Source organism: Buteo buteo, chromosome 20 (assembly GCF_964188355.1).
Source record: "Buteo buteo chromosome 20, bButBut1.hap1.1, whole genome shotgun sequence".
NCBI classification, from domain to species: domain Eukaryota; kingdom Metazoa; phylum Chordata; class Aves; order Accipitriformes; family Accipitridae; genus Buteo; species Buteo buteo.
Genome location: NC_134190.1, coordinates 10,334,552 through 10,353,864, shown reverse-complemented (window position 1 = coordinate 10,353,864; position 19,313 = coordinate 10,334,552). Strand labels below are relative to the sequence as shown.

The 19,313-nt window shown below is 41.3% G+C and overlaps 2 protein-coding genes across 2 annotated transcripts in view; one reads left to right on the top strand and one right to left on the bottom strand.

Annotated features, from left to right (window-relative positions):
• ELOVL2 (ELOVL fatty acid elongase 2) overlaps positions 1–6,694 on the bottom strand; it is a 64,185-nt gene extending 57,491 nt beyond the window's left edge. The window contains exons 1-2 of the mRNA XM_075052165.1: positions 6,554–6,694; positions 293–583 (exon numbers count right to left, since the gene is read on the bottom strand). The gene's annotated coding sequence lies outside the window, so the exon portion shown is untranslated. The remainder of the gene's footprint in view (positions 1–292; positions 584–6,553) is intronic.
• On the top strand, positions 6,106–19,106 carry SMIM13 (small integral membrane protein 13). Its single transcript, XM_075052166.1, has 2 exons — positions 6,106–6,606; positions 15,446–19,106. Exons 1-2 carry the CDS (start codon positions 6,531–6,533, stop codon positions 15,637–15,639), a joined length of 270 nt encoding a protein of 89 aa, XP_074908267.1. The 5' UTR covers positions 6,106–6,530; the 3' UTR covers positions 15,640–19,106.
• The last annotated feature ends 207 nt before the right edge of the window (positions 19,107–19,313 follow it).

Below are 19,313 nucleotides of genomic sequence, written 5' to 3'. Positions count from 1 at the left end.
CAGACCTCTGCCATGCATGTTACCTTTGAGTGGCTGTTGAACAGCATGTTGTGCTGAGAGGAAAGGCAGAAAAATAAGTCAACATGTGGACAAGTGGAATTGCCTAGTTCCAGTGGAAATTCTCTGGAAACAAGGAGAGGAAGTGGAGACAATTATAACAGCACCTCATTCTGGGGCAATGCTGTTATACAACAACTACTGCTCACAGTGAAATACCACAGGGAGTTAGCTTGAGTCCTGCTGGTGTAGGGGTTGGTATAGGTTGGACCTCCTCACAAACCACTTAACTTACAGAATCACAGACTGGTTGAGGTCGGCAGGGACCTCTGGAAGTCATCTGGTTCAACCCACCTGCTCAAGCAGGGCCACCTACAGCCCATTGCTCAGGGCTGTGTCCCGTCAGGTTTCGAATACCTCTGCATCTTAGGAAAAGCACCTTTGAGTTGCAATGACTTTAGAGCCGCCAGGTCCCACCGGGTTTGCAGCGCAGCAGGAAACAGGGTGGACAAGGTACCTCTGATCAGGCAACCACCGGCAACTCTCAGCTCCTGCTAAGTTTCAGTCAATACGATAAAGTTTCAGTCTGGGGAAAAAAAAAAGTGAAATAAGACATGTCTCCTATTACCAATCACTGCTCTTGATCACGATCTCCTCCAAAACTTGGAATTTAAACTGCCTGTTTCACAAAATTGTCCTGTCAGTAGCATCTGTCCAACTCACTGGCAAAATATTTCTTTCCCTGAGCAGCTACCTCATATGAAGGAGGTAATCTTTCTTCTGTTATATGTTCTTTTTCTAGTTTTATTGGCACAGGAAAATGGTTATGTACCTAAAGATCTCGGTTCTGCTAGTGGGGAGTTATGAGGTCAATGTGACAGAATTTTTGGTAGCCCTCAGTGAGTGCTTAAGAACTGTCAGTAATAAAACTGTGTTGAATCAAATCTGAGTAATCAGGCTAAAGCAAAAAGACTTTGTAATTTATCAAAACAGATTTGAAAGTTTGTCCTCTTGTTTTTCTCTGGTATGGTTATTTCTTCTAATTTCATTTTTTCTATGCTTTTCAGTTTTGAAGCTATAGCTGGTAAAATATGTATGTGCAGCTAAAGCTAAAACTTGTATTAAATTGCCAGCTGCGAGCACGCAAAATAAAAACCAAGCCACAATAAACTTATGCTGGAAGTATTGAATTCAGGAATTGTGCAGCTTTGCAGTTTTTGTAATATATATTATGTTTTAGCACCCTCTTTCGGAACAAAGTAATACTGCCGGTATTTACTCTTAAAGGCTTTGCTAAAGCTGGAAAGTAATTGCAACGTGTCCAGGAAAAGTCCTTGGCTGCAGTCACAGATACAGTTTAGTTATGTAGTTTGGTATTCTATAAGTTTACAGAAATAGAATTTTCTCATCCCTCTTATGCTTATCGTCTTTATATAAATAGTCTGTATTGTTCATTTAAGTCAGCCAAGAACTGGGAAAAGATTGATGGCTCCGAACCAAAAACTGAAGCCGAGTTGCTCCAAAAGACCATAGTTAGGTGCGCTCTTCCTCACTGTCTGCACGTCTCCTGCGAGGAGCCTGGTGGCGTTAACGTGCTGTGAATTGTGGATGGACCTGAATGATCTCTCTCATACCCGCTAGTATTTAGTGTTAGGGTAGCATGTGGAGGTCCCAGTGTGGGATCATCGTCTTGCTGTTTTGAGACCTACACCAAAGAGCTCAGAGTGTGATGCATAACAGTGTAACACAGAGGGAAAGGGGTGGAAGGAAGCTGTTCTCTGTACTCCTGCACTGGGAAATAGAAATGTATTAATGCCAAAAGAAAGGTAGCAGGGCGAAGGCCACCAAGTATATTCTGAATAGAAGAAAGGGCTACACTTTGCACCTTCTGCATGAACTATCACTACCTGGCTAGCTTCTGGGGTACAAGTGACAGGCAGCCAAGCTCCTATACGTTGTTTTGGCTCCAGTAGTCGGTATGATTGCCAGATACCTTCAAAGATATTGCATGTGCCAAGAAAAGGATTAAAAAATTAGAACACCATGGAACAAAAACTGCCTGGATTACTGTAACTTGCTCTTCTTGTGCATATTCATTTTAATAAGCCTTATTTACAATAATAGCCTTCAGCAAGACTCCTGCTTCATCAATGCATGGTGCATATGATAATAAAGAAACAGGATGCCATGAATGATGCCAGGGTCTGGAAAAGGAGAAAAGATAATCTTGTTATAGTGGCTGAAATTCCTTTTCAGGACTAGAATACACTCCTTATATAACATCATTTCTATGTGGTTATGGGAGATCATTTAAGTATCTTTTTTCTGCAGCTAGTCAATGATTTTATTCTTTCTTCTGCTGTCTGCTTCAAGGTAACTGAGTGTAGGTTTGTCAAAGTGCTGAGCACTTACAGCTGCACCTGACATCAGGGAAAGCTGTGCTACAAATAAATTAAATGCAAGGGAAAGATGAGATTTTCCCCATATACCAGCTGAAAAGGGGATGAAAAGGGGCACATCCAAAATCATTTGGTACTTCAAATGTGTATTTCAGCCTCAGTCCTCTCCCTGGTGAACAAGGGATAACAACATCCCTCACCTTCTCTTGCTACGCAAACACAAACATGAGTTAACTGACTGCTGTGAAACAACCGGTTAGTCTAGATGCATTGGCTCTCACACCCTGAAAGCTAAGGCTTGTGCCCTCAGCATCTGCATCCCTCTTTCCTGCCACTAGCCTTTAGCTCTCTTTATTCGCAGCATCGCGTGGCCTTGCTGCTCTGTGGAAGCATGTCAAATGCTGCCACTTTGAGCCTACCCGCGGTCTGCTGCACTGTTTGGCAGAGGCCCTCTAAATGCCTGCTCACCAGTCTTGTGCTGCAGCCCCTTTGTTGCTTGATGATGCCTGACCATCCTTTTTCCTCCACCCCCAAAACGTATCTCAGTGCGTATGCGGTCATACACACTCAGAGAGAAGATGTGAGAAATTTGATCAGTGTTGAGCACCGTAGGAAAAAATATTAAATGAAGAATATTGATAGTATGCTGTGAGCAAGTGTTGTAAGATAATGGATAAAAGTCCATAATGACATCATCAGTGAGTTTTTCCATCCTCTTCAGGGAATGGATGAGCTATATTCAATTCTGTTTCTCCATATTGCGCATATACACATAAGGAACTGGATAGAACAAGCTTAGATTTGTATGATCAACCTTATTTCTGAACTCCAGTGATTAGAAAACCTCATCTGTCCAACACTAATCCTTTTTTCTGTTGTGTGATTTCACAGGCTTTTGAAAAATAACAATACCCGCATTGTAGCTCACTTACCCCAAATGCATCATTGTTAGTATTGGTACAGATTTCTGGCACATTAGCACATGAAATGATAGCTTGCAGGATGGATGTGTACGTGTTTGTATAATTTGACTCTGGTGTGAAGAAAAGTCTTAGATAAAATACATATAATATTATGTTTGGTTTTTTTCATTCAGATGGAAATCTGTCTATATGTTTCAATTGACACAACATGTTCCAAGTGGCCCAAATAAAAGGCTTTTTTTCATTTATTAGGAAAAACAGGATAACAAAGATTGTATTCACCAAATCGTTGGAGAGGAAGTGTTTCTCCTTTTATCTCATGGCTTGATTAGAGTGTAACACCCATAGTTACCCCTTGCCTACGTTTGTGGGTTTTGAACTTCTGCCTAGTATTTGTTTCAGCCATTATGCTAGAAAGTCTTTTTTACTTGGTGGTTGTCTGTCCTGAGGACAATTTCAGTAGTTCATGCATACTGGCCTTCAGCAGTCTTAGGCCACCAAGACCAGAGGGAGTCTGGAGCAAGGAAGATTTACCCTCAGTGGAGGAGGACCAGGTTAGAGAGCACTTAAACAAACTGGAAATGTGTAAGTCCACAGGGCCTGAGAGGTTGCGTCCGCGGGTGCTGAGGGAGCTGGCTGATGTCACTGCGAGGCCACTCTCAATTATCTTTGAAACACAGTGGTGACCGGGAGAGGTTCCTGAAGACTGGACAAGGCCAAGCATCTATCCTATCTTCAAGAAGGGCAAGAAGGAAGATCTGGAGAACTACAGGCCAGTGAGCCTCACTGCAGTCCCTGGAAAGGTCAGGGAGAAAATCCTCCTGGAAATTGTCTCCAAACACATGAAGGTCAAGAAGGTGAATGTGAGTAGTCAACATAACATTTATGAATGGGAAATCATGCCTGACTGACCTGATGGTCTTCTGCAACAAGGTGACTAGGATGGTGGATGAGCTAGAGAAAGGGACACTTCCTTTATGTTCTAAAGAAAGGGACACTTAAATAAATAAAATTAAGGTTTTCCAAACTGAACATACATTGATTAAAAGGCCCTCTACCTGTGCAGTGCAATATGAGAAATCTAATTGCTACCTGTTTTCATCTTTATTTCCTAGTATATTGCCTTGAATGATATCATGTATATATGATCCATGTATATATATATCCATGTATATCCATGATCTATGTCCAGGGATCATATATATTTATCAGTCCAAAATTACTTCATTCCAAGGTAATTCTTTCTTCAGTTACAAATGCTGGGTGGTTCTGCGATGCTTGGGGATGTGGTGTAAATTAATCAACTACTATTAGTAAACCAGTTTGAAACCATAGGATGATGTATATAAAATATTTTAATAGCCCTAAAATGTGACAGCTATTTTACAGGAAAGAGAAAGTGGTGGTCCCATACCCAGACAACTTACTCTAACTGTAGATGGTAAGTAAAAAATCAGAGAAACCGAACAGTGTAGCTAGGAAGGAGCTCAAATATTTTTCAAAAGTTAATATTGCAGTAACTGTTACTGGTTTGCTGATTGTTTGCAATACAGAAGAAACCTTGCTTAAGTATGTGTAACAGCTCTTTAGGCTAGAATTAGAGTGACATTTAAAGATCGGGAGACATATCAGTGTACAAAGTTATTGAGAAATGACAGAAAACATGTTTCAAATTAAATGATACTTGTAAAAGGCATGCTGAGTGGGTTAGGCAGAGTATTGAACAGGGCCAGGAATGTTGGGAGAGAAGGCTAGGAATGGAAAGAGAGAACTCCGGTTCGACTTGGTGAAGTGACAGCAAATTTAAGGATGTGAATGAGGGACTGCATGCGCAGGTAATTTTGGTTTACAGGTATCTTGAAAGGAGGAGGCATCAGGCATGCTCAATGAGCAGGAAACGCAAGAAATTTTAGCTTCACTAACAAGGGGAGCTTTTTAAATAATCCATAAAAGAAACACAAAGGAGAACTGGATTAGCCTTCTCTGACATCTCGCTGCAATGGTGACATCGCCATGGCAAATTAGGCCTCTGTAGCAGTGGATTTAAACACACATTTTCAGTAGTTTTAGGAACACTAACCAGCGTGTCTTACACAGCAAAGGAAAGTTATGACTTTATTCTGGTGCTAAAGGCAAAGTCCATAAGAGAATCAAGATTACCTCACACTTATCTCACGATTCCTGGAAGGTATCATTTCCTCAGATTCCTCTTAAGCGGGAAAGGCCGGCTACGTACAGCTACAAGGTCCACAGAGGGCAAGAGCCCAAGTCATGTGGAATGTGAACGACGCTGGGGTGGCACAGATGTAAGAACGCTGCCTCGGCTAAGGCCTGGTAGCCCTGCCGTCCCCTGATCCATCACACAGGGGGCAGCGAGGGCAGCGATGACAAGAGGGAGAAAAAGGAACGGGAGACCGGGCTGCCCCATCCTTACTGAATCACTGCCCGGGAACTCATCTGTCCTACAGGCTTTCTGTTCCGCTCGGGCCTTCACCCACGGCCTCTTTTACCACACCGGCCGCTCCCCTCTTCCTCCTCACACGGCCTCTCCAGAGGAGCCGGGGGGGGCGGCGCACGGCCCTGCACCAGGGGCAACGGCTGCCGCCGCCGCCGCTTCGCGCCGCGAGGTGGGCGGCCGCGGGGCACGACGGGACTTGTCGTCGCCGTTGGCGGGGGCGCCCGCCCGCTGCTGCCGCTGGAAGGAGGGGGGGCGAACTACAACTCCCGGCATGCACCGCGCGCCCCGCCCTGCGTCGGCGCGGAGGCCCGCCCCGGCTCGCCGCCGCCGTCGCTTTTCACGCCGGGTTGTGAGGCGGCGGGAGGAGAAGGGGCCGGTGTCGCCGCCGGCTCGGCCCGGGTCCCCTCGGCTCGCCTCGCCCTCCCGGCTGGGCCGCGGAGCTGCCTCCTCCCCTCCCTTCCCCGGGGGCAGCGATGCGAGGCGCGGCCTCCTCCTCCTCCTCCTCCTCCTCCCCGTAGCCGCCGGCGGGCCTCTGCCCTCACCTCAGCCCCGAGGCGGCCCGCCGCCGGGTGACCCGCCGAGGGGCCCGGCCGCCCCTCCCGCAGGGCTGAGGGGGGCCCTGACGGCCGACGGTGGGACTCGGCTCAGCCCGGCCGAGCGGTTGCCGCGGCGGGGAGGCGTCTTCGAGGAGGGGCCCCTGCTGCTGCCTTCGCCGGCGGTGGCGGGGGGGCGGGAGGGGAGTCAGCCGGCGCCATGTGGCAGAGCATCGGACTGACCTTGCTGGTGATCGTGGCTACCCTGGCCTGCGTGCTGCTCTTCATGCTGTGCGGTGAGTCCCGCCCGCTCCCCTCGCCGGGGGGCGAGGAGGTGTGTGTGGGGGGGCTGGGCTGGCTTCGGGGTGCGGTGCTGGTGGCCCCCCCCGCCCCCCCCCCCCCCCAGCCCGTTTTCCCAATCTCTGGTGGTTCCTCTCTGCTCAGATTGACCGAAGGAAGTGGAAGGGCACCGTGCCGCGGGGGGCGGGGGAGGGTGTGTGGTTCACAGCGCCCTCTTCTCTTTGTTTCCGAATGTTTTCGAGCCTTGAAATGCTTCCAGAGCTTAATTCGGTGACTAATCTGAAGCTGACAGCTTTTGTAGTGAGCGGACTACTGAGCAGTCACTCAGTGCAGCTTGTACATGGGGCTGAAATGCCAGCGAATGGAAGAAGTAGACTTCCTGCTGGTACCCTTCAGCTTTTGACATCTGTTTGCTAGAATAGATTGAGGGCAGCTCTTAGGAGGCTTTTTTCTTGTGTGGTGCATCCAAGACTTGCTTTTTTTTCTTTCTTTTGATGCAGAGGGAAGGGTTATTTTAATGGGGGGCACGACTTGCAGGTCTGTTGGAGTTCTTGGAAGGAATCAGCAGTGTAGTACGTGTCTGTGTTGTGATCGATATCCTGAACTTGGAGCTCTAAAAAAAAAACTACCTCAAAAAAACCAGCACCACCAAACTCAAACTACGCCATAGCCTGTGCTGAAAGACTTGTGAGATAAAAAGCAAATGCCAGGTGGATTTATGAGTGATTTTTGAAAACCAAGGGAGCGAAATGAAAAGTCAGCTGACATTTAATACTTAAAAAAATTGTTAATTGTGGTCAAAATGGCAAAGTATTGTGAAAAGATTTTGCAATATGAAGGGACTGGATGGTAAAATGGGAGGTGAAATCCAGTATTAACATGTATGGAGTAATGCACATAAAGTGTGAAATGTATTCATGCATAATTTATGTGAGGAAATATAATGGCTTCAAACTGAGCTGTTAGTATCCCAAAGAAAGGATTAGCTGAAGTAATTGCAAGCATTTCTTCAAAATATCTGTTTAATGCTGTGTAGCAAGCACATAGGCAAATCAAACATTACAAGTTTAAAATAAAATAGAAAATGTCATTATATTGCTACAGGAATCTACCATGTCCTTGTGTCTCAGTGTATTTTCTTGTTAAAGTGTATTACCTTATTTAAAAAAAAAAAAAAATCCTAGTTTCTTTTTAAAGAAATAGGATGGTGAGAGCTATGTAATGATTTTTGCATGAAAAAACTCTAAACAGGTTAGATCTGTCTAGCCTGGAAAATAGATGACTGGAGGAAGGGTGATGGTTATAAAACTGAGTAGAATGAAAAAGGTGAACTGGGAGTGGTTGTGAAATTGCATCATTACAGAGGAACTGGAGTGCATAAAGTTAAATGATCAAGCAACAGGCTCAAAACAAAAAAAATTTCTTTTACACAATGGAGAAATAAATGGCAAGCTCATTAACAAAGAATATTTTGGGTTCTGAAACTTTTATCATTTAAAGCTCATGGAAGAAAGGTCAGCATCTTTAAGCCAGAGTACTAATACTCGGGTAAGGAGACTTCTGAAATTCAGGTAACTAGAACTGTAAGGGTATATGAGGGTGCACCTTGTATGCTTTCCCTGGTCTTGTGATCTCTTCCTGCATGTCCTGTACTGTCCGTTGTTACAGACTACTAAATCGTGACCTAAGTGGATATTTATTCAAGTTTCTATATGCTCATTAAGTGTTGTCTGGCCACTTTTAATCTTTTAGAAGATGAAACGTGGTACTTGCTAGGGTCTTTATGTTTTCAGAGTATGCATATAAGATCTTTGCTTATTCTCTTCCTGAAAGATTAAAATGATTTGACAACATGCCATTCAAAATCGGAAACGAGGATCATTTTCTCCAGACCTTTCTGCTTTTCTCAGTATGTGACAAATGGAATTGAAATGCTAAGGATCTCTTTAACTTTGCCTGCTACCTTAAACACCTCTCTAGTGCTTTCTTGCTTAAAGAGATCAAAAGTAATTAATAAATGGCTTTATTTTTAAGTGGCTTATAACTACTTAGCAGTTTGGAGTTCTGTATTACACATTCGACTTGCATTCAGCAAATACTTTCCTTTGACTCCTTCATTGTATTTTATTTTCAACAGTATCAGAGCTTATAAAATGATTGCTAAAAGTCACCTAGATTTAAAAAGTACTGAACACAGGAAGCTGACACGTTCATTGTTTTTTTAGGGGTGAGTTGAACTGTTACCATGTTAGAAGTGACTCAATAGGATTTGATAATGATTTACAGTATTGGTAATGATTTTTTCCATCATACAGCATTTATTGATTAATATTGGTACACTTCTAGTTCTCGTGCCATGATTATTAATGGAAAATATTCAAGGAAAACAATGTCAAGACCACTACTAGAAAAACTGAGTACAGGCTACTTCCAATTTAATTGCTGATCTGTGCCAGTGACGGGCAGTTTCTTAAGCACCGTATTAGCTATATGTCTCTATTCTTTACAGCCTGTTGGACTCCCAGGGAGACTGAGTGCTGTGTATGACAGGATATGAGTAAATGCCAGCCAGTGAGACATACAAATTAATGGACAAATCTGACACAAGAATGACTGGATATAATCTTGAGTAAGCTTGATCTGATGATAAGAATATTTTACAGCCATCTGAGGAGAGGTATTGAAACAGCCTTGTGAAAAGGACTTAAAGGGTCAAGAGCCTAAATAGCTGTAACTTGGATTTTGAGTGGCTTATAAAGACTCATGGTGTGAATGCTTGCAGAGAACAATACTTAAATATCCAGGAGACATCCTAGGATCATGTGGATTTCTGCTGCTTATCACAAATATGATGTGATAAGTGCTATCAAATCATTGGGGGGGGGATTAATTTTATCATTTTTCTAAAGTGAAAAGACAAAATTCAAAGCACAAACTATCAGAAGTTATTTGGACCAGTTCTTCAGACATGTGAAAAGCAAATGTTTATGCCTGAATTAGGCATCTATGTCTATAAAAGTACTTTGAATAAATGACCTGATTTCTTTTTCTTTTAAACATTTCTGGATGCTTGCAACTGGTACTTTCAATGTTAATCTGAATTTGTTAAGAAGCACGGAAGTCTTGCAGCTAGCAACATCTCTATTTGTAAACTGATCACATCTGACATAGAAACCATTGAGGGACTGTAAACATAGCAATTTTTCAGTTGATCTTTTAAAAGTGGGACTAAGGTAACTTTCTTCCACTTTTTTTTTTTATTCTCACCTTTTCTAATTTCCTTTCTCTGGTTTCTCTCTGGTGATCTCACTGCTGCTTCCATGTTCCTCTGCAGATGGGAGGAACTTATGCATAGTCAAGGATATAGGATAAGATAAAGTACCACCCAAGGTGAACTCTGGTACTGCTTATCTCTGTGTATTTGTTTTATTTTCCCCATGTAGAAATGCATGGAGCCATGTGAAATTGCGGAAGTGCCTTCAGTGGAACAGATGGAAGCATTCATCTCATTTGGCAAGAGAGGCTAATGAGATGTGGTTTGAGAGACATGACCTTAAAACAAAAATCATGTAACTCAAAGTGCCAAAACAAATGTGTGGTTTCCTTCACAAGTCTGAATTTAGTTGCAGATAGGAGAACGTTTGAGCCCTAACTCTACCTGAATAACTTTTCTTTAATGCTTTGTTTAAACAGTTTTGTAACTGTCTTAAATAAGTGAATATTGTAAAATACTTCAAAAGATGAGAAAAGCCATGCTTGATTAGACCAGCAATAAAGAGAAAATACCCTTTAATTTTAAGCTGAGTTTTGAAACTGTTACAAATGGGAGGTCGAAAGAGAGCAAGTTTCCTTGTGATCAGTCAGCAAGCAGCATGTGGTAGAGTGTTGTTTTAAACGGGACCAGGTCTAAGGAGCTGTGCAGAACCAAGCACCGTGTCACCTGATGTCTTCTGTTATTCCAATATCAGAGTAGTGTATGCTTCCTTCAGTCTGATCTTCTCCATAGCAAAGCTGTGCACTAGGGCAGTATATTATCTATATCTTAAAAATGGTGCAGCATTAAAGTGACTTGTCTATGGTCACAGAAGACATCTGACGCAGAGCTCAGAGTAGAACCCTGTTCTCCCAAATCTCATGGTAGCATCTAGAGCTCTGTGCTCCTTTTTTTCAGCTGTAGCTGCTTAAGATTTTCTGTGATGGACACTTCAGCATTTGAATACAGGCAACATTCACCTTGGTGATACCCCAGTTCTAAATTAGTCTTCATGTGCTGGAGTAATAGCATTCTATTTTCAAATCAGTAGGGACACAGAGGTAGAACGATCTTGCATCCTATTTTCAAATCAGTAGGGGCACAGAGGTAGAACGATCTTGCAAGACTGCACAGGAAGCCCCATAGCAGGGTCAGATGTAGAAGCCAGATCTTCAGACTCTGTCTTGTGTTGTTACCGCATCACCTTCCTTCCTTTCTTGGTTTTATTTGTATTTCACGTAACAAAAATCAGATTGCTTTACCCCAGCACTCCATAATAGCCCTGGATTTTTTTGTTTTGTTGGCTCTTCCTGTTTCAAATGGAAGAGGAAAATATGCTCCAATAAAGAAAACCCTCCGTTAGCTTTTGCGTACAGGCCAGTATAAGGTGAATGAAATACATGATCCTGAGACTTGTACCCCTCACCTTTTGAGGAGTAACATTGTAGTCAGATCACTTTGTTTCTTTCCCCTTTACAAAGAACTAGGAGTAGGTGTGGGAAGTAACAGTAAAGGTAGCTTTAGTGAAGCATAGTCAAATCATAAAATCTGTTTAACATCCTGATACAGCACAGATGTTACATACATCTATATATGAGTCAGTAAAAGAGGCTTTGACGCATGGTCCCATCTTCACAAACACGTTGCATCATGATTTATAAGAGGGGTTGACGTACTGATAGCACAATGCCAAATGTGGCTTAAACGTTTCTGGATGGCACCTGACTGTGGCATTTTAAGTGAGACATTGGCTCCCAGCTTTTAGTGAATACTAAACTCTGCAGGACTGAGACCTGATATTTTGCCTAAATGCTAAATACTGTCTGTTTGTGGTAGACAAGATTTCCTGACTTTCTCTGGATTCAGGTATCTGCTACACCAAGAGCTGGAGCCCTTGCTTTGCATTGTGATGTTGTACTGTTGGACCTGGCTTACTCCTTTGACAGGCAACTTCTTTCACCAATTAATGTAGAAATATTATAGTCTGCATGTTGTCGCTGCTTGTTTGCTGCAGATACATTGTGGGTATGCTGTTTGACTTCCACAGGTTCAATCAAGTTAAGGATGAGGAAAAGGTAAATCAAATGGCTGAAGAAAATAAAGCAAGCACTGGAAGACTGATTCAAATCAAATATGTTGTGTGTGGTGAAGTTAAACCAGTAGGACTTCTTTGAGAGCAGCTTACCTGAACAAAGTGGAGGCATATGAGATACAAACTGGTGGTGTCAGTTACCTGACCAGGGAGAGCTCTACAGCAAAAGAGCTGCGAAGCTAAACGGAGCTGCATAAAGACAAGAATGCATGGAAATGCCCATTTTCCCTCTTTGTATATTTTAAATTACCTTACAATTATTTTCTTTTTAAAAATACAGTATTACATAACTTACAGTTCTTCAGTATGGCATGATGTTGGGTGTTACCACTTTGCAGTGTTCTTAAGAGGCTGAGAAATAAATAGAAAATGCATTGTCTTCTGATTCAGAAGTAACTCAGTACTGTGAATTTGCCTCCAGGCTTTGTGTGTATGGTTTTGTTTAATGGCGTATTTAGTTGATATTGGTTTTGGAGAGAGTTTCTCTTACCCAGAATAACTTGTTCTTTAGTACTCTGGTTATTTCCAAGGGAATTTTTACTTGTTTAGTAATCGTGAGGTGACAGGGAGTCTCAGCTGAAGAGGCAGCCTTAACTTGATTCAGACAAGTGTGTTTGTTTCGGGGATTTTTTTTTTTTTAACTTTCCATCCAAGCTGGCACTGTAACTAGAGCAAGTGAAAGAAAGAAATCTTTCTACTCAATTACCTTACACCTAAATCTCTTTGCTACAGGCTGGGACATCTTCTGAGGTTTTGAAACTCTAGTTTTCAAGCCTGGCTTTCCTCCCACTATTATTGGCTAAGCCTGTTCTAATTTTCTTTTCAATCCACTGCATCGTAGTTCATTTCACCTGGCTATTATCACTGGTCTGGTTGTTTGTTGGCTATAACCAGTCTTGTTGGCTGATTATTTACACTGTCTTGTTTGTAGTCCAGAGCTGGAGAGCTCTAAAGTCTGTTTATGGTACTTGGTATTTTGGATACTCAGACCATTGTGTTCTAACTCAAACAAAACATGGAAAAAAGTTAATGCTGCTTTTCTTGAGAGCATCCAAGAATGAAATGTGAATGTTCTTTAGTATTTCTCCCTCTCCATCCCCCAGTAATTCTGCATGTTAAATGGCCTGTTTGTAGTGACAGAGGAAGAATGTGGTCTGCTTTATCTAGCATGACTTAAAATACCTCCCTTAATGGGTTATTTATACCAAATATACTCAAGTCATGCTGTAAAGTGCCTTATAACTCTTTTGGGAAGACCTTGAATATTTTTGGGTCTTCCTTCCCCCTCCCCGTTCCGTGGTACTCTCTGGAAGTCATGTGTCTCTTTTGCGGTAATTCACTTTGCAGGTATTTTAGGTAGGACTTTAAACAACCAAACAAATAATTAAAAAAACCCCAACCAAACAATTTGTGGCTGAGAGTTTCTCCCCCCACACGTATGCTTAAGTGGATTTAGTAGAAGGTACCACATGCTTTTCATGTACTTCTAAGTCTAGTGTCTCAAATTTTGTTTCTGTCAACAAATTGGGGAGTTGAACACATTTTTGAATGACTTGTAATATTTTGCTTAGGTGTCCCTTTCTTGCAAGTGTCCTATATTCACTTGGAATATTTTATGCCTTTTTTTCCCACGTGGACTAGACATTAGCTAGGCTTCTGGAAATTTGATTACTTCTAATGGTGCTTAGGCCCATGAGAAGAATGGATTGTCTTCTGGTCTTCAGAATGCACAAAGCATTGAAGGTCCCAGAGACCTGAAATACCCCTCAATAGAAACAACTTTCAGAAAGCTGCTTTTTCAATTTTTACTTCTAGATCTGAAAGAAAAAAGATGCCAAAACCAGACATCTGCCATTGAGGTTTTTTCTAGGTGTGTGGGCACTTAGTGCATTTGTGGGACATCAAATTCAATTTAATCACAAGTCATTTAAAGGTTTAGGTATTAATGGAAAAGGAAATACTAGGTGTAGGCTTTAGGAATTAATTTAGATCATAAAAGGTTGTCATATAAAAGCTTTCCTCCAACTCTCCTCAGCAGCCAAGAAGTTAATGGAAATTAAAAGTCTGCAGGATGTGAAAAGTATTCCAGGAGGGAGAGGAAGGGTGGGATGTTGTTGTGTCCTAAGTAATGGCCTTCTCGTATTGGCATGACTCTGGTTACAGGAGAGGAAGAAACACAGTCATGCTGTGGTTACATAAGTGCCACTTACTAGGCTTTCTTCCCCTTCCCTAATATGCCCCTGTTGTCCACGCTCAGAAGTTTGTTTCTGCTGACAGCTGTGTAATTGGGAGGATGGGTTTCCCTAGCTCTGTAATATAGGGCTCTTAATATTTGCATAGGTCAGCAGTATAGGCTAGAAAGCTAGCAAGACCTTCTGAACAGAGAATGGGAGTATTAATTTATAGGTCTGTGCCAGACAGATGGTTTTTGGTGTTGCAAATGATTCTTATATAGCATATGTTTTCAAATAGCTGTTTAAATTTTATGCTACTTCACTGTGTATTTCACAGATGTTACGTTCCTGTTCTACGGATGATGAAATTTGGTTAGCTAGAGGGAAAGCGATATCACTAGTTCTCAGCTGGGTAAAACTCCAGTCTTTCTTGACCTAAATGCTTAGATAAGGGATGCCTTTTAAAAGGGAGACTTTGGTTTATGTTTAGATATATTTGTACCTGCTTTAAGTTTCTTGGCTACCTGTTGTAGAAACCCTTATACAAGAGAGAGGAGAAGCTGGATCTTAAATATTCTTCAAGAGAGATTCTAGAAGTGTGACCATCTCAGCTCATTAGTTGCATAGTTTTTGGACCCAGAGCATTTTAGCAGTGGAGCAGAACAGAAATTTACCAGAGAATGTTAATTTTACTTTAATGGCATTTGTGCATGGTGAGGAAACACTTTGAATTTGGGGGATGTGGTTGGTCTTTTAGTGCATATAAGGGAGACCTTGTGCATTTCAAAATAGGATTTATTATAAAACATGGTATTAATTTTAAGATCTCCACAAGTGTGCTTAATAGTGATTATGTAATGCAGCTTTTAAAATGTGATTTTCAGAATGGTGTGTTTGCTGAGTGAGGGTAGAAACTCTAGTGCTACCTTTTTACAGGGCCTGTGTAATGAATCCTGAGTCCTTGTTTTGGTATAACCACAGAAATTTGTTTTCTCCTGACAGCTAAGACCTTTATCTGTGCAATGGGATCACCCACTTACTGCTTCCTATGGCAGTACAATTCAGAATGTGTAGGTCCTTGCCTGTAGCTTAAATGTTTGCTTCTGGATGAAGACAAACTTTATCAAGTTGAATTGGTATTTACAGGACTGTAGAAAGGAGTGGGTGTGCTGTGGAGGGGTGTTGGGGTTGAGAGTTGGCAGTTAGAGGATGGGAGTTGTTAAAATTTGTTCTTACTTTTCTGCTATCTTTGCCTGAGAGCTGACTATCAATTTGAATGAAGTAACTAAGCAGTACCTTTCTTCTTTCTCCTGCAGGCTGGTACGTGGTCTGGCAATTGTTTTTGTCTAAATTCAAATTCCTGAGAGAATTGATAGGTGATACTGGGTCCCAACAGGGAGACAATGAGCCTTCAGAGACTGAAGCTGAACAGGAGACTCCACCCTCGCCTCAGAGAGGTAGACAGAAATCTGCTCGACAGCGAAGGGCAGCTGCAGAAGAGACAACTTAAAGTACTCCGTTGAACTTCTGACTAACTATGAATGGTTAAGCACCTCTGCACTGTGTCATTCAGTGGTTTGATCTTGCTGAAAAACTGACTTAAGAGGTAATATTAATACCTGTGGACCTTTACTTCTGAACTACCAATGTATGCTACTTCGATAGAGGTTCAGTGAGAGCTTCAGCAGCTAGTCATAGAATACTGGAAGAAAGGAGGGGTGGAGAGAAATATCCATCAGAAAAATGTTGAGCTGCTGTAGCTCTTACCTCTGCACACAGATTAAAAACAGGTCCTGGACCACAGGCTTAGCCTTTGCATTAGTCTGAGCATAGTAAACATTTCAGACTTGAAATGGTTTCTAAATTATTTTTTCTTTTCAGCACTGTAACTACATATAGTGAAATTGAGTTTTATTTCCTTAGCTATATATGAATATCTATTTTTTTCTTCAACCTTGAGAATGCACATGAACTTGAAAAATGGTTGAAAGAATATCCTGCTTTAGAAAGTATTCTAAAGTGAGATTTTAGTTATGTTCTTATATATATAAAAAGTATAAGTGAAATATGAAAAATCAATATTAGATGCACATGATTTGCAGGTTTTTATTATCTCCTTTTTTAAAAAAAGGGGGCAAAAAAAGGAATTGGATGGTAAGACCTGTGTTCTTGGGTTTGGCGTAAGGAGGGTTATAGGTTAAACTGTCCTGCTAGGTTTCTGTATGTTTTTCCTGAACCTTTTACTCTAAGTCCAACTTGTGTTGGAGAGGGCAAGGTGCCTAGGTTATGTACTCACTGTTTAGTATTCTGAAGTGTCATCCTTGGTTTTTGGATACTAAGCACATCTCTAGTTCGCTTTGTACACCTTTACATCAGTTATATGGTACCTGACATAACTTCTTTCTTGGAACCAGTTAAGGCATTCTGACCAATTTGGTAGACGTCACTGTAACGCTTTGATAGTGTTACAGTAATCAATTTGGTACCTCGTGTTTGCTGGAGGACTTACTGATTTTTACCAGTAATAAGCAGTTGCTCCTGTTTTCTTTGAGAATGAGTTATACAGCTGTTTTGACATTGCACGTCAGAATGGAGAGCTCCACTTCTGTTTACCTAGCAACTCTGAAGATTGATGCGTAAGATCTTTGGAAAGAGGAGGAACGTGTGTGTACCACCTCTTATGTGTGTATGAGAGAGAGCTACCAACAGGTCTTGTCATGAACAGTTTCAGTTTTCTCTCAAACCTTGGATATGTGGTGGTGTTTGGATCATTGTTCCCTGTATAAAAAGTTAAACAGGACTACAAAATTGGTCTTCTACTTTCAGCTGTTAAGAAGTTTAAACCTATGACTTCCAAACTTGTGGTTTGGTTCAATTATATGGCTAAAAGCAGCAACATTTAGCTTTCTCATCAAGTAGTCTTACGTCTGGGAAGAGAGCACTCTTTTAGCACCTTTATGTTTTAATTTGTCATCTGTGAATACTGTTCAAAAGCTAATGAGAGCGTTCACTTCCTAAAATGATTTGGATGTTTCAGTATTAAAATATATAAGATCAGACCTGACCTTCCTTTGGAGTCCAAAAGTCTTTGTTTTGTTTACTAGCATGTATGTATAAGCATGCTTTGTATTACAGGGTTACATTTTCAAGCATGATTAGGCAGTGCGATGCACATATCCTTTAAACACACGTAGAAATACTGATAGTCTCCTTCCTCTAGCCTGTCTGCTGGCAAGGGAATGTCTAATAATGTTTTGGGTTTTTTTAATTAGTAAAATTCCATTTATTCAAACTGAGCAAAAGCAATCAGATTCTATTCCCTGCTGCTTTCAGTTGTTTGCCTTGCACAACTTAGTGTCACAAAATATTGTGTCTGTATGTCTCTTCACATGATGAGACTTTCAGTTTAGCAGTGCTAACCAAGTACTGATACATTTTCCTTAAACACCTTTAGCATCTTTCTCTTGAGCTTTGCTAATATAGGCTTACAAGTAAATTTTTTTTGTACTGACGTAGGATATTGACACTCGCTGCACTCCACTTTTACCTAGACTTTAGCACACAGAAGATGTCAAAAGGCTGATGCTTGTAGTATCCCTGTTACTAAGTAACTGTTAACTCAGTCTCTGCTTCTAGTAGCTGTGAAGAAATGTGAAGTTACAGCAATATACATAGCTAGTCAGTGTAGTTCTAAAGGTGCAAGAATCAAGACTCTGGAGCAAGATAATGAAGGAAAAAACCCATGTGGGTTTGAGTGCTGACGCTGATCAAATATGCAATAAGATGGACGTGGAACCTCTGGGTAGCTCGTCTGCTCTAGCCAAACAACTTCCTTCTCCCTTCCTTGCTGTATGTAGGTGTACATTTCACTCCCCAAAGTAATTTTCAGTCTCTCTTTTTTTTTTTTAAACAGCTGATGCTATTTTTTTAATGTTGCTTTGACATAGCTGCCAATAGGGCTGTCTGCCTAGTGTATAACTTTAATGACCTTATTAGTAGCAGGTCAAAGGTTTATATTATGTGGTTCAGAAGAGTTTGGGAATGCTGATGTCTTCTGTCAATGCATAATTTTTCCTGAAGGAGTCTGTAGTAAAATCTTTGTACAGGGCTCTTCATGCAAACCTGTAAAAGCGAAGCTGTATGTGTGAAAGCGTACTTGTGATAAGACCTGGGTTGTGATTGCTGGCAGTCCAATATACTCATGTCTTTGAATATTTTTACCAATGTACTTCTGAAATGTTACTGGTGGGTAAGCACTTAACTTTGAATTGACCCATTCAAGTCTGAAACCTTATGAAGGCAACAGGTTACACAGCTGGTCTTGTTTAATAGGATCTATTTTTAAAACTGTTTATTGCCTTATTGTTGCAGCCATTCTCTTGAATGTATTTTGGGTTCTTACTTTAAATATAGTCATATCACCTTCGTTGCAGGGGCTGTGTAACTTTGAATAAGCAGTAATTACCTATGTTGTATGTGACAGTTAATTGAAAACAGTTAACTGCAATGAGGGCTGGAACAAACACAGTGTAGACTGGTGGAAAAAATACAAAAGCTATTTCTAAAAATTGAGTGGTGTAAACAATTTTGTTCATGCTGAATTGCATAACTCAGACCTCTTAGGGAGCCACTAAGGTTGTTATCGTGGTGATTTAATTTTGCCTATGAGGCTAATTCTATGCAGTTCATCCACTAAGCACTGCTGCTGTAGCTATTTGCAGTAAATGCCATATACTGTGCTGCGATTTGTGAGCAACTTGCTGCTTAATATCAGGTTTTACACTGAACTAGACCTGTGTATGGACTTCTGTTTTGTTTGGAAATGACCAGCATAAAGAATGTGTTCAATGTGGTCATTTGCTTCTTCAGTGTTACAATACTGTACCTAAAGCTTCTGTGGTTGTCTGTTTTCATCGTTAACTGTTCTTTTGACTGACTGCACAGATGGAAAAATAAAGTAACCAGACTTGATATGAATATTTGACCCGAGTGGTTTTCTGACTTTTTCTGAATGGGATTTTGCCTGTAGAATGAGACTTCTTGTTTGAGTGTGCAACACTACAAAAGATGACCTGTCAAAAGTCATATTCTAGCGGGTGTAATATCTACAGATGACTTCATTTTCAAGTACACATTGGTATGTATCTTTCAGAGCAATGTTACTAAAGGTGGTTTTTCTGCCTT

Coding starts and splice junctions, on each gene's coding strand:
- SMIM13 (XM_075052166.1), top strand. CDS start 6,531: ATGTGGCAGAGCATCGGACTGACCTTGCTGGTGATCGTGGCTACCCTG. Junction 6,607..15,445: donor GCTGCTCTTCATGCTGTGCG/GTGAGTCCCGCC, acceptor TTTCTCCTGCAG/GCTGGTACGTGGTCTGGCAA.